Source organism: Denticeps clupeoides, chromosome 6, assembly GCF_900700375.1.
Source record: "Denticeps clupeoides chromosome 6, fDenClu1.1, whole genome shotgun sequence".
Lineage (NCBI taxonomy): Eukaryota > Metazoa > Chordata > Actinopteri > Clupeiformes > Denticipitidae > Denticeps > Denticeps clupeoides.
Genome location: NC_041712.1, coordinates 8,284,420 through 8,306,676, shown reverse-complemented (window position 1 = coordinate 8,306,676; position 22,257 = coordinate 8,284,420). Strand labels below are relative to the sequence as shown.

General features: G+C 40.2%; 3 protein-coding genes across 8 annotated transcripts; 1 reads left to right on the top strand and 2 right to left on the bottom strand.

The window, feature by feature from the left end:
• Window positions 1-1,305: 1,305 nt before the first annotated feature.
• Window positions 1,306-5,127, bottom strand: LOC114792142 (uncharacterized). Its single transcript, XM_028983027.1, has 9 exons — window positions 5,067-5,127; window positions 4,765-4,983; window positions 4,497-4,672; window positions 4,364-4,436; window positions 3,561-3,932; window positions 2,516-2,593; window positions 2,144-2,218; window positions 1,657-1,673; window positions 1,306-1,574 (listed from the first exon to the last, which is right to left on the bottom strand). The coding sequence occupies exons 1-9, from the start codon at window positions 5,125-5,127 to the stop codon at window positions 1,497-1,499; spliced, it is 1,149 nt and encodes a 382-aa protein (XP_028838860.1). The 3' UTR covers window positions 1,306-1,496.
• Window positions 5,128-8,886: 3,759 nt separating this feature from the next.
• LOC114792921 (uncharacterized) lies at window positions 8,887-12,099 on the bottom strand. Of its 6 annotated transcripts, XM_028984453.1 has the most exons (8): window positions 11,839-12,099; window positions 11,539-11,763; window positions 11,129-11,446; window positions 10,535-10,948; window positions 10,293-10,394; window positions 9,537-9,614; window positions 9,106-9,143; window positions 8,887-9,015 (listed from the first exon to the last, which is right to left on the bottom strand). In XM_028984453.1, exons 1-8 carry the CDS (start codon window positions 11,936-11,938, stop codon window positions 8,929-8,931), a joined length of 1,362 nt encoding a protein of 453 aa, XP_028840286.1. In that variant the 5' UTR covers window positions 11,939-12,099; the 3' UTR covers window positions 8,887-8,928. The 6 variants fall into 6 exon arrangements, with proteins under 6 accessions (XP_028840286.1, XP_028840287.1, XP_028840290.1 ...); XM_028984454.1 differs by having other exon boundaries at window positions 8,967-9,143; window positions 11,539-11,757; XM_028984457.1 differs by having other exon boundaries at window positions 8,967-9,143; window positions 11,539-11,719.
• A 1,183-nt stretch (window positions 12,100-13,282) lies between these two features.
• Window positions 13,283-22,215, top strand: faxdc2 (fatty acid hydroxylase domain containing 2). Its single transcript, XM_028983349.1, has 9 exons — window positions 13,283-13,387; window positions 13,815-13,870; window positions 15,028-15,116; window positions 15,280-15,383; window positions 15,786-15,907; window positions 19,711-19,916; window positions 20,399-20,504; window positions 21,497-21,663; window positions 21,744-22,215. Exons 2-9 carry the CDS (start codon window positions 13,817-13,819, stop codon window positions 21,898-21,900), a joined length of 1,005 nt encoding a protein of 334 aa, XP_028839182.1. The 5' UTR covers window positions 13,283-13,387; window positions 13,815-13,816; the 3' UTR covers window positions 21,901-22,215.
• The last annotated feature ends 42 nt before the right edge of the window (window positions 22,216-22,257 follow it).

The following is a 22,257-nucleotide window of genomic DNA, read 5'->3' as shown; positions in this document are numbered from 1 at the left end:
GACATGGGTGACAATTCTTTTACTCCCCAGCAATTACAGAGGCCAGCCACTGCGGACGCATGTTGGTGCTGGTTACCTAAATAGGTACTATACTAAAATACATTCACATGATCAATAAAGGCATTAAATCTGACAGGTCAATAGCAGGAGAATTATTGTAAATAAAGGAAAAGCACAAAATAATACATCCTAGATCTGAATTAATGAAATATTCTTATTAAATACTTTGTTCTTTACATAGTTGAATGACAAAAATTATCTATGGAAATTTATCAACCCATGGAGGTCTGGATTTGGAGTCACACTCAAAATTGAAATAAAAAAACACAATGTCAAAATGAGGCTCAGTAGTGGGTGTGGCCTCCATGTGCCTGTATGACCTCCCTACAACGCCTGGACATGCTCCTGATGAGGTGGCGATTGGTCTCCTGAGTGATCTCGTCCCAGACCTGGACTAAAGCATCCGCCGACTCCTGGACAGTCTGTGGTGCAACGTGGTATTGGTGGATGGAGTGAGACATGATGTCCCAGATGTGCTCAGCTGGATTCAGGTCTGGGGAACGGGTCCAATGCCTTCATATTGCAGGAAATGCTGACCCACTCGAGACACATGAGGTCTAGCATGGTCTTGCATTAGGAGGAACCCAGGGCCAACTGCAGGATCTGAGGATCACATCTCAGTACCAAATGGCATGTCAGGCTACCTCTGACCCGCTGCCAAACCGGTCATGCTGGAGGATGTTGCAGGCAGCAGGACAAACTCCACGGCATCTCCAGACTCTTGTCACGTCTATCACATGTACTGAGTATGAACCTGCTTTCATCTGTGAAGAGGACAGGGCCCCAATGTGTTCTCTGGCAGATGCCAAACGTGCCGCACAGTATTTTGCAGTAAGGATGACAACCACCTTTGTATGTCGGGCCTTCATGCCACCCTCATGGAGTCTTTTTCTGACCGTTTGGGCAGACACATGCACATTTGTGGCCTCCTGGAGGTAATTTTCAGGGCTCTTCAGTGCTCCTCCTGTTCCTCCTTGCACAAAGGCGGAGGTAGCGGTCCTGCTGCTGTGTTACCCTCCTACGGCCTCCTCCACATCTCCTGATGTGGAGCACCTCCATGCTCTGGACACTACACCGACAGACACAGCAAACCTTCTCGCCACAGCTCACATTGATGTGCCATCCTGGATGAGCTGCACTACCTGAGCCACTTGTGTGGGTTGTAGATGCCGTCTCATGCTACCACTAGAGTGAAAGCACCGCCAGCATTCAAAAGTGACCAAAACATCAGCCAGAAAGCATAGAAACTGAGAAGTGGTCTGTGGTCACCACCTGTATAACCACGCCTTTATTGGGGATCAATTGAAGACAGTAGCCACACAAGACACACAAATTAACATATGGCTTACGTAGCTGCGGATAATTTGCTTTACAACACACACTTTAATGATGCATAAACATAAACACATTTGACACATGTATCTTAATATTTCTCATCAGTTTTGGATTTTCAAGCTATAATATACAACTGCATCTTCTTTCTCACCCATTCTATTCGTATCATGGCCTCGACCCTGAACATAAACAGATAAATACAGTGTGTGAGACTCCATTGCACAAACCAGCTTAACAAAGACAGCATTAGACTTGACTTACACTTGCAGGATCAGCATCTGGATGAAATGAAAAGGCATTAAGAAGATTAGGCTACGTCATTAACATAATTGTATTAATTGTATTTCAGTGCTAATGTACAATTAATGAAAACTCAGATTTAAACATTACAGAAAAATTTATTCTGCCTGTGTAAGACTGACTTGATTTTAAAGAATAGTGTTGGTTTTATTTATTGTTCTCATCATATTGTGATGCAACAGTGGCACCAACTCACTGGTTTGTCTCCTAATTACTTGCATGTGTCCTTACTTAAGTGTAATTAGATAGTTGGAAGTAGATTTATGTTTTTGACTGCCCACATTCATTTCAATGTCTAATGTATGCAATGTGATGTGTGTTATAAGTGTTTTTCTGTCATGCTTTCAATCCATGAGCTGTGTTTCCTTTGGCAATTAAAAACCTCTTTGCACCACGTCATGCACCTGTACCCCCTCCTTTCCCACAGAGGCATGACAAATAGATGTACCTGTTCTCCTCTGAAAACATACATCAGTATAGACCACGGTGTCCTCCTGCTGGAATGATGGCAGCGGCTTCTTCCCTAATGACAACACACAATAGCCTTAAAAAACATTTGAACGTTCGTAGACATGCCAGGCAACAGTATGCCGTTATTTATAAAGTGAAGAGAACTGATTGTCATTGCGAAGCACAGCAGCAAAGCACACAATGCAAACAACAATATGTGCATTAAACCCATCACCTTAGTAAGCAGTGGGCAGCCATGAAAGGTGCCAGTTTATTCTTCCTGATTGGACATTTACAACATGTCTGCTTTAGTGTGTGAATATTAATATAACCATCACTGCAAAGCCAGTCTCACAGGAAGAGGACAAACCTTTACTTCTCCTTATACAGCACATCACACCGGTAACCACAAGTAGCAGGATGATGAGAAGAGATGAAATGCAGATGACTGTTGTTTGTACAGGGTCCAAACAGGATAGTCAGAAAACATAATGATCAAGTAAAATTACAATATATACATACAAATGTAACTACTTTTCAGATGGACTGCTTTAAATGTTTTGTACTATTTTATATTAAAATAGTAAAAAATACTTTCTTCTTAAAAATAAGCTTTCATCCTAATGCCATTGTGACTGACTGACATACAGTGAAAGTATTCACAGCACATGACTTTTTCCATGTTTTGCTATATTAGAGCCTTATTCCAAAATTGATCAAATTCCTTTTTCCCTCAGAATCAGTCGGCAGGAAGAGTCATAAAGAAGAATCAGGAATGGCTTACACAAAGAGTGTAGCTACAATGAGTTTGCAGTGTCCAACATGGCTGCCTCGGCTTTACCTTGGTTTTGCCTACTTCTGGGTCAGTGCTGTTGGACGGGGTCACATGCCTCCTTCGGGGGTTAGGGTGGGGTGGTAGTGGTTTCTCAGTTTTTATTTTTAATAAACTTGCCAAAACTTCAGGTAAACTTTTTTTCATGTTGTCTTTATGGGCTGTTGTGTGTAGAATTCAGAGGAAAATGAGTTTAATCCATTTTGGAATAAGGCTGTAATAGCAAAATGGGGGAAAAGTGATGCCCTGTGCATAGATTCCGGATGCACTGTATGCTTGTGATTAGTTTATATTTAATAATGTGAACAAGGAGTCTTAAAGGCAGATAAGTACTGCACAGCACAGCAATATTTCTGACATGTTATTTAGACTGACTATAAATGAGAAAATTTATATTAACAATTAACATTTAAAACATAAAAAATATGTTCCCTTCTATTCATATTTTTAACTCCATCTGAAAATGTTGCATTAGCTTGTAAAACGTTTACATCAGAGTAAGACAAAGTGACTCAGTTGTGTATCTTTCATCCTTTAACCTGATGTGTAATGGAGGACAGTGACAATTTGTAATTTTCCTTACCTGTGTGAGTTTTGCTGTAGTCTGTATCTCTTTTGGTGACAAAATATCCTGTGGTTTGTTCGGAAGGGGAGCTTGTTCTGCATTTTTTCACATTCAGACTGAAGGGCACCAGGGCTCTGAGTTCCTTGTTTTGAAAGACGGCACAAGTCCAGCGCTGCTCAGCTCTGATGTCAGTCTGGTGAAATGTGTTATTTCTTCCATGGACACAATAGCTGTTTGTTGTCTGGGCACGGTAACGATTGCCCGGCAGTTTTGATTCATGGCCATGGTCAAGTTTAATCCAACAAAGGCGAACAGACTGGCCCTCAGCTGTGGTGGAGCAGAAAAGTTCCACCTCACCCCCCTCACAGGGCTCCTGCGGTCTGGCCTCCACTGAGGACAAAAATAGACTAAATCAGCACCCACGATGACACCAACACGTTTTATACCATACAGCACAGTTTAAATCATTTAAATAATCACCTTCAAAGACAAATTGACTTAATTTATGACATGATAAAAAAAATGAAATGTCTTCACACAGCTCTGCTATCGCAACCTAGTTCTGACGGAGCTCTACAGCTCTACAGCTTGTTCTACAGCTTTCTTCGGTACAGCTGGGTGTTTTATACTTGGCAAAGTTTCACAGTTCTGTACATATGCAAAAAAATTGAAAACCTTTTTATTATAAATGTAAAAAAATTGGAATAAAATAATGAAAATATTTAAGCAAAGTAAAATCACAAATGAATTCAAATAAAATTCTGAAAAAAAATTATTGAAATAAACAGTACTAACATTTAATTAAATATAATTTAATGTACCTTGAACAAGGTTGAGCTCAAACTCTGTTTTCTTTCCACTTTTCTTAATGTGACACTGGAACAGCCCTGCGTCCTGCCACCACACCGGAGAGATGCTCAGAGAGAAATCATTATCAATCTTACTATCTCGTACAAGTCTGGTCCCAAACTTTCTGGTTTGCTCTTGTATGGGTTGACTGTGTTTCTGGTTTTTGTGACGTTTCCAGCTCCATTGTCCTCTGTATGCAGAGTAAGACAGGATTTTACAGAACAGATGTGCCTTCTGCTCGCCGCTGCTTCTGAACAGCAGTGTCGTGTCACTTTGGGATGCTGGAAGAGTCAAACATATAAATTATATAATAATTCAAAACAACTTATACCATGCATTTATATTTACAACAATTACACACACACAAACATACCAGACTTCTCCACCAGTGTTACACTGTTTGTGCTGCATCTATACGTTCCTTTATCTCCCGGCTGAAAGTTCTCCACCAGTAAATACGCTGTCTTCTCAAAAAGCAGCTCCTTGCCATTCGTACTGATTCTGTCCCAGGATGGAGAACTGGTCCCACTGGTCCCACTGGACACACACTTCAAACTCACATCACTACCTGGAGCCACATGAATCACTTCACCTCAAACAGAACAGAGCAGTCCGGAGGTTAAGTTCAATGTCATTTCTTTATCATGTGAACGAGACAAGTAAAGCCTAACTCACCTTTACTTGTTGCAAGTCCACATGCATCAAGAATCAAAAGAACAGAAAGATGTTTAATCATTTTGTGAGATCAGATGGGAAAATGGAAACTAGAAGTGACACTCATCACCCTGCATCAGTGACTACCAATTATACTTCTACTTCCTGGAATGAGAAGAGTTTCCTGAATTCATTATTAACCGCAGCCCATCAGCAACAGGCAAACACTGCAGAACATGCAAAGTAACCATAGCAACAACAGTAGAGGTGCTTTCAAAAAAATCAGTTCACAAATTATAAATGTGAATTGAGTGAATTGTTAATTACTGATACAAAACTGAATACAATTATTTTTGTGTAAATATGTGCATTGGTTATTTTTTAGTTTACTGAGATGTTTTTTGCATCAAAAAGTGAGGAAAACATAAATAACTGCTACCATGCTTCATGTCATTCTTGTTACTGTGAGGTGTGAGGAGAATGGCAGAATGTTTCTGGGTCTTACATTGCATTTATATACATTCACAAATATTTGTTTTATGCATATGCAACTATTTATGCAATTCATTACACCCAGTTTTGTCTCTTCCATTACCACCTCTATCTATCTGTCTGTCTGACTATCTAATTTACAAGCACGATTTTCATTAGCATGTTACTGAAATCAATTTTTTACTGAGAACAAGAAGATTAAATATTCTAAAAATATTATTTTCATTCATTTGATTAATTCCATTGATTGTAACAAAACACTGTAAATAGATCTGAATCTGAACTTGTTCAATGTCTAGGTCCTGGTCCTGTTCCAACATATGTATTTGTGTGATGCCTGGGTGCCCTGTGACCACCAGGTAGAACTCATTCACATGTGTGCTGGGTCTTAATCACCTTCAGCTACTTCTGGCTTAGAATCAGGGTGATTAGGGCCCTATAAAATGTTGTGCATTGTTGATCCCTGTATGCTGCATGCTTCATGTTTTCAGTTTTGTGTGTTTCTGACCATTGTGCCATGTTTATTTTCTGTTCATCAAAACTCACTCAATTTCATGATGTAGTGCGCATGCATCTCATTCACCCAACATGGCATGTTTATAAGAAACATGCATTTCTCTATGGGATGCGTAATAACAGCAGGCTCTTCATCCAGTTCAGTGTCTCATCTCCCCCCTAAACACAAGCAGGTAAATACGTTCAGTCAGACTTCAGAGCGTCTTAACTTAACTAAGAAGCAGTACGACACAAACAGTACGACACAATACAGAACTGTGCAAAATATTATTAAAAACCAACAGCAGCTTTTATTGTTTTTCTCAGATGCTTTGATGTATTTCTCACAACAGAATTGAAGTTCTTAAAACCGTGTCATGGGGCAGTGGTGCGACACAATGAAAGAGCGAATGTCGGAGGCACCACTGACAAACTGCTTGTTCAATACCCACAACCTCTAGTCAGGTGAGTATGCCCATTCTTCCGTGCAGCAGGTTGGATGGGAAGCGTCGGTGCACACACATTTTAAGATGTCTACAGAGATGTTCAATCGGATTCAAGTCTGAGCTCTGTCTGGGCCACTCAAGGCCACTCACAGAGTTGTCCTGCAGCCACTTGCCATTTGCACTGAGTGTTTTTAAAAATGCCTGTTGTGAGAAAAGCACCAAAACAACTGAGAATAGAGTGTAATAGTTTCTGTACTTAAGCAATGTAAATAATGTTAGAAACCGTAATGTTTGCTGAAAGACAAAATGCAGACATCTGTACATCTGTATTCTACAGATGAAAAACAATATCATGGCATCAAGCTAGCAGAGCTGGAGACATCTGTCTTGTTTTTTTTACATATCAGAAGAAGAAGGAACTTGAATGTGAAAGTGCTCTTGAATGTGATCGTTTAAATGATGCTTTGTGCTGTTGCTGGAGTAAGTGTGATTGTGGCTGCTGATTTTGTCTAGTCTGCCCGACCGCAGTAACCCTGTGAGGGGGTTGAGGTGGAACTGGTCTGTTCAAAAGTCAAAGGCATCCATCACCAATACAATGAACAAATCTTGTGTCAGTCATGTAGATTACACCTTTCGACAGGTTGGCATCAGATCTGAGCAGCATTGGGCCTGGCAGCCACTCAGTCTGAATAAGAGAACAACCTTCCCTACAAACCACAGGATATTTAATCTCCACACCAGATATAGACTGAAGCAAAACTCAAACATTATGGCCAACATCAACAGACAAAACTCTGTGAGAACCAAGTAAAACTTTCAAAATAATGATATGTAATGTAAGCAATATAAATAAAGTAAAATACAGTCCAACAAAATAGCATGCTAAAATACAAGTCTTAATCTTCCCGATTAACATTAATTAAAATGTTACTACAATTAATCACTAATTCATTCCTTAGATAAAATTACTGATAACCTAGACACTGAAAATGCACATGACAGTGGGTTTGTTGGTGTCAGTTTCAAGCCTAAATGTGGAGGGTTGTGTCATGAAGGGCATCCGGTGTAAAAGTTAGAATGTCTGATAGACATTCATTCTGAATGAGAGATCCATCTTCTCCACAACAGACCAGTTTTGCTCCTCTTAATGTGCCACTGAAACAGCCTGCCACCACACTGGAGAGATATGCAGAGAGAAATCATCATCACTCTTTCTACCTTCTACACAGTTCAATGTTCAATTAGAGGTGATTATGATGTAATCGTTTCTGATTGTTTTGTTTATTTCTTAATGGGACACATTTTGCTCTCAAACTGCATGATAGTTTGCACGGTAAAACTCTGCCACCCTCCATTGGGAGGTCAATGCAGGACATGATGGTGGTACATGGAGAAACAAAAATGATGTATAACCACTGATGTATGACAGTAGGGTTTTTGCATTTACATTTAATTTACGCAATTTATAAGATGCCTGTACTCAGAGCAACTTGCAAATCAGTAGTTACCCCTGGAGACACTCGGGGTCAAGTGTCTTGCTCAGGGTCACAATGGTAGTAAGTTAAGTTTAAACCTGGGTCTTCAGGTTCAGAGTGTGTTACTCACTGGGCTACTACCACTTTTTGTTTTTATCTTTCTTACCTTTAATCATAGATTTTTTACACATTGCAGCTCATACCAGTACTGTACCAGGATGCATTGCCCTGCTGAAAGAGGGAAGTGACACTTGGCTAACCCATGATAACGTCGCACGTTTGCCAGTGCCATTCTAACAAGATTATGAATGTAATTCCCTTCACCTTTGACGCTGTTACGGTTGATCGGTGTGTGTCGATGCAACATGTGCTCGAAACCGAAAGGTTTGCTGTAATGTAGACATTTGGCCACTAGATGTCAGTAACTGTGAAGCCATCAAAACCACAAAGAACTGGCATCCGGCAGGTAAACTGCATCTATTCTAAAATAATAAAATTAACGGAGTAAAAGAATCTATATACTCTATTCGTAAATACAAATATGTATATACATACAAACACACAAACACATACATATATAGATACACACTCACCCACACACACACACACACACAAAAATATATATATATATAGAAACACACACTCACACACACACATATATCTGTGTGTGTGTGTGTGTGTGCTCATTTCAGATGTAAGATATATTTTTCATTTGCATTACAAATCCAGAGACCATTTGTTATTTTAATTAATTAACTTTACTGCAGCAAAGGCTCTTGTCTAAATGGATCATGTTCATTGGTTTTTACATTTAAACAATACTCAATGTTATCATTACATTTTAATACACACATATATATATATATATTTAAATTAACACACAGAAAATATGCTGTCTTTTTTTAAAGACTGAAACAAGTTTAAGTGAAATTATTTTTAAAATTGTAAAAAGCACTGAGGTTTAATGAGTAATATTTATTTCTCTTTCTGGTGCAAAATTAAACCAGCATATATAACAGCAGTTTCTTCCTCCTCCTCCAGCTTAGTCAGCTCATCTTCTCCCTAAACACAAGCAAATAAATACAAGTCAGACCACCGCATTCCTGGACTAAACTTTAAATCAGTGACATGACGTGAGAGAAGAAGACTCACAACCACAGTATCTGACTGGACTGGAGTCACGCCTGAGTCTGAGGGTAAAACACATTTTAATTAGCAACTAATGAGGCGGAATACTTACGACTAAGAAATGCGCATCAAATCATATTGCATATCGTTATTAAGGCATATGAATACATTTTCATTTGACTGGCTGGGTCTGTGTATATTTTCTACTGAAATTATAATTAGTTATACATACAAATAACATGAGTCCAGTTGCAAGTTCTATTATGTAGTGCACAGCATGATTTTGTTAAAGTACAGCGTATTGTGAAAGCAATCTAACAAAGCAAAATGATCATGCTTTTTCTTACTGTCTGCACACATTGTGAACCTTGACAAAATCTGTGTTGTTTTACAGTATAAAAGTCAGCTAAATGCTGCAGTCTTCTCAGTGTAGTGTAGTCTTCTCAGATACAGACCTTTTCTTGTTTTGAAATGTACCTCAGTGTACACCACACTCTCATTCCGAGATAAAGTCTGCTCCTCACTTTTCACATCTACATGAAGGAGCAGAACTTTAGAACAGAATAACGCATAAAACACAACACTCAAAATTTCTTTCACAGAGTTGTTTTTTTTTATTATTATTTTTGTGACTCGTAGGGTGTAAAAACTCCCCTAAGAACCAAAAGACCCAGGTTCCATTGTGAGCGAGACGCTTAACTCTGAGCGAGTTTGTGTAACTACTGATTGTAAAGCGCTCTGGATAAGGACGTCTGATAAATGCCGTAAATGTTAAAATAAATGTACTGATATGAATTTGTTTTGCAGGTGGTCACAGTGTTTTTCTGTGTCCTGCCATCAGATATCTAAACGTTTCTACAGAATGGCATAACCTCCTGGCTGAAATATTGCTGGTTCAAATGTAATACAATCATGTAGAAAAGAAAGAAAAAAAGAATGGCAATGGCATGTTAAAACAATGTAGATTTTTTTGCAAATAACATTATTGTGAAAATAGACTAGTAGGTAAACAATTATTCAAGATTTTACAATAAGTTCATCCTTGGTGATTTTAGACAAATGGAGATACCAGTAAATATATTCAACTATTTCTCAAGACAAAGAAATATAGAAGATATGTGCTGGTCTAGATTTGTACAGTAAATTGAAATAGTCAGGGTAGAATTTTGCACCGCAGAACATCTTTGGAGAAAGACTGGAACAACACGTACCTTTACATCGTCTTTTACAGAAGATCATGCCACACGGAACAAGCACAAGTGCAGAAATAATGCAGGAGACACAGAGAAGTGTTATTAGCCTGTGTGTCCGCTCTGGTGGAATGAGAAGTCATTTTGTTAGATTTCATTATCAGACATCATGAATTACAGGCCATGTTGCAGGGAGGTTCTAATTCTACTATAATTTAAACGCTGCGAATATTAATTTCTTTGTATTTTTAGTAGCTGCTTACCTGCTATTGGTTGAGTCTTTTCTCGCATGGCCAGCCCTGCTGTGGGAGTTTTGCTGTAGTTTGAACTTGCTGTGGTGGTGAAATGTTCCCTGGGTTGTGTGGATTGGGAATTGGTGTTGCTGCGTTTTGTCACGTTCAGTCTGAGGTCCACCAGGGCTCTGAGTTCTTCATTGTAAAAGACAACGCAGGCCAAGCGTTTCTCAGCTCTAATGTCAGTCTGGTGAAATGTGTGATTTTCTTTATTGATACAAGAGCTGCCTGTCGTCTTGGCATGGTAATGGTTGTCTGATGGTTCTGATTCGTGGTCATGACCAAGTTCAATCCAGCAAAGGCGAACGTTCAGGTCCTTGGCTGTAGTATAGCAGACCAATTCCACCGAATCCCCCTCAAACAGCACCTGAGGTTGAACCTCCACTGACAACACAACACAGAATAGAATAGAATAGAATAAATGCTCTTAATCACTTTAGCAATTATATTTTCTTTGCATATTTTAAGGATCAAGGCTTTCATTTGACATCTATCTTTGCTCACTCCTGGATTTGACATAAGACTGTTTAGAGGGTGTGATAGAATATTTTAAAGTCACTTTACCTTTAATAAGAATGAGCTTAAACACTGTTGTCTTCTGAGGAGGCCAACCTTTCTCAATGAGACATTGGAACAGCCCTGCGTCCTGCCACCACACCGGAGAGATGCTCAGAGAGAAATCATTATCACTCTTACTATCTCGTACAAGTCTGGTCCCAAACGTTCTGGTTTGCTCTTGTATGGGTTGACTGTGTTTCTGGTTTTCGTGATGTTTCCAGCTCCATTGTCCTCTGTATGCAGAGCCAGACAGGATTTTACAGAACAGATGTGCCTTCTGCTCGCCGCTTCTTCTGAACAGCAGTGTCGTGCCACTTTGGGATGCTGGAAGAGTCAAACATATAAATTATATAATAATTCAAAACAACTTATACCATGCATTTATATTTACAACAATTACACACACACAAACATACCAGACTTCTCCTCCAGTGTTACACTGTTTGACTTTGTGCTGCATCTATACGTTCCTTTATCTCCCGGCTGAAAGTTCTCCACCAGTAAATACGCCGTGTTCTCAAAAAGCAGCTCCTTGCCATTTGTACTGATTCTGTCCCAGAATGGAGAACTGGTCCCACTGGTCCCACTGGACACACACTTCAAACTCACATCACTACCTGGAGCCACATGAATCACTTCACCTCAAACAGAACAGAGCACACTAAAGATCATTTCAGCCCCCTGAAACGAACAAGAGCATCTGAAGCCCCACTCACCGGTAAAACTATCATTGCCTTCTGTGAATCCACATGCTTCAAGTATCAGGACAACAAAGAGATGTTTAATCATTTTGGGTAATCGGAGGCAAAGTGACATACATGTTGGCACTTATCGCTCGGCTACAATGACTGGAAATTCTTCTTACTTCCTGTAAACAGAAGTGTGAAGTTTCAGTGTTCGCATCTGGCCAATGATTCACATAGACCACAACTTGTCACCTTCTTACAATGCTGCTTGTGCCTTATGCCATAGGCAAACTAGCCAACAGTAAATACACACACACACACACTGCATACTGGAATTCTATCTAAATATCATCATGGATAATTATACAGGCCAATCACTCAAAAATGGAAAAAATCAAGAACTGAAATCAAGAATTTCTGTGACTTGAAACAAAAAATTAACATGCATTCCCAGTTGAATGTTGAAATTCCTGAGATAATGTGAGGCTAAATTGTCCCTCTCATGCAGCGATGCAACTGGCCAGATGTGTTGTTAGATAATGAATATCTCTCTTGCTCCCATCCCTCAATAGTCACACCTGCATCAGCAAATCAGAAAAAGCTCAGAATTAATTCTACATTACATATGTGCATGACATACGAACGACGTGAAGAACGTGGAAAGACAGTTGTAGGTCAAGCTCCAAAGATCATGTTATGTGTCATATTACATAAACAAAAATAAAACTCTTGTTCTTTGCAAATGTATATCATGTTTTTATACCATAGTTTTCTAAATAATGTCATAATGTTTCATATTCTAATGAATGAAATAAGAATCTGATAAAATTCAGGTTTGTCCAAGAGCAGCTACATGTGTGTTTGATGCAGACAGTCGAGCTGCCTGAATAATATGACAGGATGTGGGCGAGCTGTGGATCGCTGTCACAGACTTATGGTATTTTCTGACCTTAACTGCGCTTTCTGCAGATCAAACGTTTGATGTTGAGATGCCCGAGGCTGCTTGCTTTTTTTTTTTTTTTTTTCGTGCTGCAATACCTTTTAAATTCTGCAATTAACTTTTCATATTTACTTGCATATCGTTTTATGGTTATTACAAATGTAATTAACAGTAGATTAATTGGTAGCCATGCAGTCTTTCAGAGGTCAGTTTTTTATTAAAATATATGTAAGGAGTTACAGACCACCCATGTGGTCTATAAGTCCTAATGACTAATAAAAAATATACATTTTATCAATGTATATCAAAAGGTCATAGATATAGATCAGTGTGTGTAATATTTTGGATTTAAATCTCATTTTATGGATAATTGTCTGCTATTTATTATTCACCAGCATGGAGGCCTGATTAAAACATGTTTCTCCGTTTTATTGCCGTCTGGTTTGGGAATATTGTGGAATGCTGTGAAAACCGTTCCCGGTTTTCCGCGCGGATCAGCACGTGGCCTCCGGCCGCGCCACGTGACCGTGAGCCCGCCTATCAGGAGCCGCTCATGGCGCCGGTCCAGGCTGTAAACAAACCGGGAGCAGCGGGAGCAGGCTGTCACATTCCAGGCCGCGCCGTTCAGCTCCGTTCCCGGTAAACGTGGGCCCGTTCCTCTCTCGCGTCGGACTTTTATGGCCGATAATCGTGCTTTATGTCGACGTTTAAAGTATTGTCCGTGTACGTTTCTTAATCTCTCGCCTCTGTACTGCGTGTGAAGCAGCAGCTCGGGCAGGACCGCGAGTTTATTTCTCGTGTATTCCTGGCTTCTCCCTGTAGACCATGGAAAATGGATTTTTGTTGTTAACAGTGACCTTTAGCCTTGCTTACGTCCACTTGTGTGCAGAAGTGAGTGGGGTTCGGGGGGTGACTGGAAAAAGTGCTGCTGTGTGTGTGGGGGGGGGGCAGTTTCCACTTGCGCAGACGCTCGTTTCTGCAGGCAGCTCGGCAGGTTGCTCACTTTTTCGCAGCGTGGGAATCTGTGTGCTCATATGAGAGGAATGAATGGAACTGTTTCTTGCAGACATGACCCCGCAACAGACCGCCGTGTCCCAGGTGGACCACCAGTACCGTAACCAGGTAAGACCCATTTTATAACCCGGGGTGTAAAATATAACTGTCCTGCGTGTGTGTGTGTGTGTGTGTGTGTGTGTGAGGGTTCCACCACGGCATGTCTACTCCTGCATGAATTACGTTAGAACAGGCTGCTCTTGTGTGGGGGATTACCTGCTTTACAGGCCCCACTGCGAGCGCTTCAACTCGAACCCTGATCTTTGAAGCTGTGCGTGGAGATCGCCGGGACTTTCTGTATACACTGGAAATATCTGTTTAGATTGTGACTAGTTTCCTGTCCTTAAGCATTGTGAGATCAAATGAAGCATTTTCAGGTCTGTTTTTGATGAGTGTATAACTCTAGGTGGGATGTGGCAGCAGTGGAAACACTTTATGATCATTTGTAATATGACAAATCATAAGCAATAATGTGTAAAGACTAATTCCACATCATTTTCAGTGGATTGCTGCACTATTTGCGTTGTATGTCATGATCATTTAAAGTACTAAATATTTCATAATTAAATGTTATTTAGCCTAAATTAGCACAGTGCTGATTATATATTAAAGCAAGTTAGAAACTAAATTTAATCATTATCATTGTGTTGAATTTCAATCGCAGCTACTGATATTAAAATGTGTCATGTAATATTGTAGTCTCTGTACCTCAAACAAAATGTGATCCTCTGGTGTTTCCCATGTTTCTGAACTGTATAATCTATTAATAGTTGGGTTATCTATATCTATATTAAGATATGATTTATAAGTTATATGGGTATTTATTGCTTTAAAGTTAATGTTTAGATAAATTAGGATATGATATACACATATATGCACATGTGTGTGTATGTATGTATGTGTGTGTGTGTGTGTGTGTGTGTGTGTGTGTGTGTGTGTGTGTATATATATATATATATATATATAAAATATGTGAATGTGTGTAACCAAAAAAAAAGATCTTTTGTTTATTACATAACCTCACATGTATTATTTCATAGTCCTGTGCCTTCAGTTGTGTTCTATATGGAAACAATGCAATGACCCATAAATGAGTAGATGCATCAAAACATTTGACTGGTTGTGGTTGTGTGTATATATTTATTTACCATATTACAGGGGAGCATCAGGGACAGTTCACATTTTCATGATTATGTTGATCATTGCTGGGTTCTTGTTCCTCTCAGGGAGGATTATGGGATTCGGTGAGGAAAGCCGCATTCATCATTGGGTCTGGATTGTTTTTCCTGGTGGCATTCCGGAACTCCCTGATGTGGTATTCAAACCGCTGGACACATACATCCGATTTCAATTCAATTAAATTCAGTCATAAAAACACGTTTTGGTTGCAGACAGCTGTTCCTGTGTGATCTGCATATCTATAACAATGACATTTTCATTTGACCTTCTAACAAAGTGTGTGTGCGTGTGTTACTCAGGCACCTGCAGTCTTTCTGGGGGGCTTCCGGAGACTTCTGGCAGACTCAGTGGAGCAAGCTTCTGTTGCTCTTCCAGGGCAAAGAGGCATCGCTGTTCTTTGTAGGTGAGTTCCACCATGGGCAGTGCAGAGCTCACACACTCGCCCCTGCCTCATATGTTTTTGCCTCTTTGTAAATCAGCCTTTGATTCTGCTTTTATATGCAAGCCAATGTGCAGTCGCACTCATGCATGCACACACACACACACACACACACACACACACACACACGCACACACACACGCTGCTTTAACAATGGAACATGCCGGCTGCCCTGATATCAGTATGTGCTTTACCACAAATGAAGGAGGTGACTTCAGTTCTTTTTTTAAATGAATGTTTGCGTATGTGTTCCAGGTGCAAGATTGCATTTCTGAAGATGCTATTTTTGTGCATGTGTTTTACAAGTGCAGGCTGTGTGTATATAGGGATTGAGAGCTTGAGAGCCTGTTGTGTCTTCTGTGGCAGGAACGATGCTGGTTCCTACAGGGATGTTCTGGCTCTTTAATGGAATCTTCATGCTTGCTGATACTACAGGAAAACCCTCGTTCATCACACGCTACCGCATTCAACTGGACAAAAACAACCCGGTATATATACACACACACACGTAGATGTACAGCTTTCATAGAAAAAATGTACAGTTTGCATAGAAGACGCACACAAAACTGTTACACTAATCTAAAAAAAATAAATAAACTGTGTATCACTGCTTAAGTACAAATTGGAGGAAATATATAAATAATGATGTGACCGTTTATCCTTACATAGCTGAGTGCTCAAAGATGATGTCACTACACACAGCACACTGCGGCAGGTTCACACCTGAACCTGAATGCACAAAAAATGATTTCTGGACCCAAAGTCAACCCTATAGAGAATATTGAGTGCTCTATCGCACGGAACCACAGTTTCGGAGTTTGAAGTGCATGTGTATCACATTGACTAGTGAGTTCCCTTGAATATAGTGACTCATGTCACTGCATTCAGATGGAATGAACTATGGTCTGATTAGACCTGCAGTAATCACACGCTCCACACAGTCGCGAGGCAACCACATGCACCTCACGTCCGCTCGCATTTTGAACATTATTTTGGCCTGGAAAGAGTCACTCACTCACGCACACCCGCCTCTTATACCTTGAACATTGCACCTAATTTCAACAACAGCTCGTTTTACGCCCCCCGCCCCCCCCATCTGCCTTGTGTGGTGACAGTGTCACTGACCTCTCCTTGTTTTTGGAGCTCAGGTGTTTTTTCAGTTCTTATCCTGCTACACCACACATCAGCTTCTGACCTTTCAGCTCATCCTGATAAAATGTTCTGGCTGCTGGTACACCAGGAAAGGTTGTGAACTCTGCCAAACGGAGCCGAGATGGTCGTGCTTCTGTGAGGGTTGAGCAACGCTGTTGTTGTGGTAGCAAAGGTCTGACATGGTGCTCACACGTGTGTTCCGATTTTCTGTCCTTACCTGATAATTTCTAATGAACCTACCAACCACAATGATAGTAACCAGCCTGCAGAGATCAGATAAGATAAGGTGTTATTGGCTTAGGTAACATAGACTTCATTTAGAGGTGAAGTCCACAGACCTCTTACCTTTGTGTGTACAGGGGTAGGGGATATCGCACATCCAAAATGTAATAAACTTGACATGGTGTACACAGATGCACATTTATGCATTAGCCTGGCTCGGTGGTTAGTGGATTAGACCAGCTAATGGAGGGTTGAGAGTTCAGTTCAGTTCAATGTATGTATGAAATAATAAGCATTATTTTGCCTTATAAATTTTCCGTGAACCAGGGAGCACAACTTTCACTGGTAAGATTTCATTAATCACTTTGATATGTTTACATAACTTCATAAAAATCAGTTGTTAGTTTCAAACATAATTATACAGTCCCTGGCAAAAGTCTTGTCGCTTATCTATTTAGTAGAAACACCAGCTATTAACCTGACTTTTAATGAATCAATTGAAATAGCTCATATGAAAAGCTAAAACCCTACCAAATGATGTTTAATGCATTGAAATGAATTAGTTTCACTGAAAAAAAAAGATTTATCATTTAATCAAGACAGATTAAATGATGTTGCCTTCCACCCTACAGATCTCTGGCACACCCCCATACTGGATGTAACCCCAGACCATGATTTTTCCACCACCAAACTTCACTGTTTTCTGGGTGAATCGCTGATGCATGTGGGCTTCAGAAGGTCTCCTGCAATATTTGTGGTGACTGTGGTGTAATTCAACAGAAGATTAATCTGAAAAATCCACCTTCTGCCACTTTTCCAGTGTCCATCCTTTTAGCAGGCTGTGGGCCATGGCAAACGCCACACGGTTTTTCAATTGTTTGCTGGCTTCTGGGCACTGATTCGACCATGGAGGCCATTTCGGGACAATCCGTCAAACTGTTCTGGTTGACACAGGACTGCAGATGACCAGGTCTCGTGGAGCTCTGCTGCAGTGGAAAATGGGGTGGGCTGGATTTTTGAGCCAACAAACGGTCCTCTCGACCAGTTGTCTTGCAGGGTCTGCCTGACCTGGGCTTGTCAAAACCGTCTCCAGTCTCTTCAAATCTTTTTTTATCCTCTGTCCTACTTGACGCTGAGACACACTGAAGGTGTCTGCCACATCCGCAGTGGATCTGGTCTTCAGCCTCTTGATAATCAACACTTTAGTCTCAGGGTTAATCTTAGGCATGTTTGCAGAGGTCTAGTGTACTGGGGTCCTTTCTATACCCACCTGAGACCTTATTGATCCATTATTAGTCACAGGTGAAGCTCAGAAGACAAGGCGACAACACTTATGTCTTTGTAAAAATAGATTCAATGGGCTTCACCAAGCTTTGAATATTAGAATACTTTGACAGTTTCGTTTTGAACTGAAACATTATTACAAAAGCTGTTGTGACTCCAAATCCAGACATCCATGGGTTGATAAATTTTATTTCCATAGATAATTTTTGTGTGATTTTGTTTCAAGGACATTCGACTATGTAAAGAACAAAGTATTAAATAAGAATATTTCATTCATTCAGTTTTTTTATTTTTGTCTTATTTGGAGCAGTGTATATAGACACACATAATATAATATAATATAATATAATATAATATAATATATAAGAATTTGAGCCTACAGGCACAGAAGGTCTGCAGCAGAGTTCCTTAAACTGTGCAAGTTCCACGGGGTTGAAACACATACCATGTCATTTTCAGGCTCTGTAGGTACACCAGGAGTCTCTGAGATTATTATTAATATGCATAGCTGTAGATATTAGGGGTGTTGACAATAATCGATGAATCGTGATGCAGACGTGGATGGTTCTGCATCAATGCAGTGCAGAACATAATTGATTACATCATAATGATGTTGCTTGGTGATTTTCTGTCAGTGGCATAAAAATTCTTGTTATAAAGTAGTGACTGTGGCTGCCTGATCTGAGTACAGTGCTGCTCCGGGTAGGAGTTTCATAGTGTCCAGAGACCTATAACACAAAATTATTGTCTTACCGGGAGTTTGGAAAACCACAAAACATATTTTTTGTGCTGAGTACTGGCAAGCACCATGTGTGCTGCATTCAATCTTTTCGATTTTCTTCTAATGAGCAGAAAAACAGTCTGTTTTTAGTCCACGCTTACCTGACGCCGACAGTTTTTCTGCTCATTGTAGCAAACCAAAACGTCCACACAGGTGTACGAGACCTCAACTCTTGTATTTGGAAAAAACACGTGACAATGTAGAAAATTTATGGGATGCATTGCAACTCATTGATATCGAGGCATTGATAATCGTAATTGAATCGAATTGTGAGACCAGTGAAAGTTCACACCTCTAGAGAGAGAGAGAGAGAGAGAGAGAGAGAGAGAGAGAGATATATATATATATATATATATCTCATATGCTTAGTGTCTGTATTATCCTTAATAACCTCACTTGCTGTGTGTTTGTAGTATTGGTCGTGGATGACTGTCAGTAATACAATTTATTAATATTAGGAAGTGTATGTTTTCAGCATTTCTATAGCTGATGCAAACTATAGCTATAGCATCAGTTTCTTTTTGGAATATTCTCTTATGTACTGAGAACACAAACACTGATCAGATTTTGAGCCGATACACAGAGTGCATGGTCATAGGCACATACAGAAGTAGAAGTTAATGTACATTAGGGCGTGATTCCTGGGTTTTTTAATATTCTGTCTCTCACAGTTGAAGTTAAAGTTACAGAAATTATATTTTTAAGTGGGACAACTTGCACAATCGGTGGCTGCCAAATACGTTTTTGCCTCACTCTACATGTTTTCTGTACTAAGTTAAAGTATTTGTGATAAAATGTGTCTGAAGCACCACTGTGTGTGTGTGTGTGTGTGTGTGTGCGTGTGTGTTACAGGTTGACTCAGCGCACCTACATCATGCAATAAAGATTGTATTGAGAAACCAGTTGTTCTACTCTGCCCCTATGGTGTTTGTGACGTACATGATCATGCAGGCTACTGGAGACCCCATCTCCCCCCAGCTCCCTCACTTCCACTGGGTGCTGCTGGAGCTCAGCATATGTGGCCTGCTAGAGGAGATCCTCTTCTACTACTCACACAGGTACACGCAGACACGTAAAACCTGATAGTGTAGAACAAGGCTGCTGAAATAATTATATAACTAAATGCATCTTGTCTTCAATGATTTGAGATTTTTTGTTCAAATCGAGATCATTTATGTCTGGTTTAAAGCGTCACTTTCCTGTGTGCTACACTCCAGATTTGCTCCGAATACTTTAAAAGAATAAACTAACCCTTCATATTGCCTACCAACCTTTAACTGCATGCTTTATTTTTGCCTTGTGGTTTGACCGCCTAGACCTCTTCCTGTAACAGGAATTATCCAGAACTCTCACTTCCCATTACAGCAAATTAAATTGAGACGGGCAGAACATTTGATGAAGTGAAATGGGTTTGATGCTTATTTTAAAGTGGACAGAATTTGTTCAGAGCAGAGGACACAATTTATTGTGTGCACCATGTGCTGTGCTTGCTATGTATCACAATGACAATCACTTCACTTTCAAATACAATCCACTGCAGGTTATTCCACCACCCGGCCATTTATAAGCATGTCCACAAGATCCACCATGAGTGGACAGCACCTGTTGGCGTGGTGGCCCTGTACGCTCATCCTCTTGAACATGTGGTGAGCTGCGTTCTTCTTCTGATCTCTCTCACACCTATAATCTTAACAATTTACCTCTTCGCTTTTGACATAAAAAACGAACTCGGAAAAATATCTATTTTGATTCTTGCTTACTCAATAAAATTGGCATTGTATGTTGAGATGGCGGCATTAGGGGATACTGGATATCAGCGTATTGCTTTATGTACGATTTCAGTTGAAATATTTAGAAAAATAAAGGGAGGAGGATCAGGTCCTAGTGACTCAAATGAAGGAGCGTTCACCAGAAAGCAGTGATGTTAAAATTGTACCAGTTAACAAGCCTAAACATTTATATATTTTTCTTTTATTGACACTCTTTACCTTGAGGAACAAAACCAACGACTAAGCAAAAATGAAACAATCATAAACAAAATAATTTTCATCTTTTCTGTGATTAACTTAACTGTAAACCGTATTGGTTGGGCCTGGTTTTCCAACAGTCTAGGAAAATTTGTTGCTGCTTTTCCTTCGATCATCTCATGAAACTGCTTATGATGACAATAGTGAATGGCTCCATTACAGTCTCTCTCTCTCTCTCTCTCTCCCTACTGCTGTGATCACATGCTTGACAGCTATTTTATTGGGGCTAATGTGACCACTTATTGTGACACTCTCTGTAAATCCTCCTGTAGTATTGAAATTGTTCCCTTCTGCTCTGAAACCTGTTTTATGGTTCAATGGAACCTGTTGTAAACTATATCGCAAATCTGTGATCAGTAAATGAAAGTTAAAGGTGAATTTGTGACATAAGTACTTCTGCTTGAAGCAGCACTCAAGTGTAAAATACACTGAACAAGCCTTTCGAGACATTGCCCTTGTTAAGGTAGTATAAGGTCCGTGCATCTTCGGGGTCTTGGGAGTTAAGATGTCTGTAGTTAAAAAGAGGAGAAACAGAAAAAGTCAGCAGGATTTTTTACTTTCATTTCTGAGAAAACGAACGTCTTCGTTGCGTAACCCTTCGTGTGCTTCAGCTCTCCAACATGCTTCCTGCCCTGGTGGGTCCGGTGCTGCTGAGGTCCCACCTGAGCACCACCTGCCTGTGGTTCACCCTGGCCCTGCTGGTCACCACCATCTCCCACTGCGGATACCACCTCCCCTTCCTGCCCTCCCCAGAGTTCCACGACTTTCACCACCTGAAGTAAGACATGGCGGCAGCAGACACAGTCTGTTTTGATCCCGAGACTGATTAGAATGAAATTGTACTGTCTGTTTCTGCAGGTTTAATCAGTGTTACGGCGTCCTGGGAGTCCTGGATCGGCTACACGGCACAGACGAGAAGTTCCGTGAGACGAAAGCCTATGAGCGACACACACTTCTGCTGAGCATGACCCCCCTGACCCAGAGCATTCCAGACGAACCCAAAAAATCTCAATAAGCACAGACCGAACCGCAGCACACACTACACACAGAGAGCATTAGCAGATGAGGTGAAATAAGTATACAGTTCTTTTAGTTATGAAAGGGCCTGTCAGGTCATCTCAATAATCAACCCATCCTGATGAGTGAAGGGACCAACCAAACCCGGACTTGTAATACCACTAGATGGACCTCCTGCACGTTTTGTGAATGCAATTCAACACTTTGCCTTAAAAGTCTTAATTCCACTTTGATGTTCTCTGATGTAAAAATTAGTAGCACAATCCTAATATATAATTTTCTACATATGTTGAATAAATGGTTTTTTTCTCTATGGAAAGTGCATTTTCATTCAGAATGTGATCAGTTCCACATT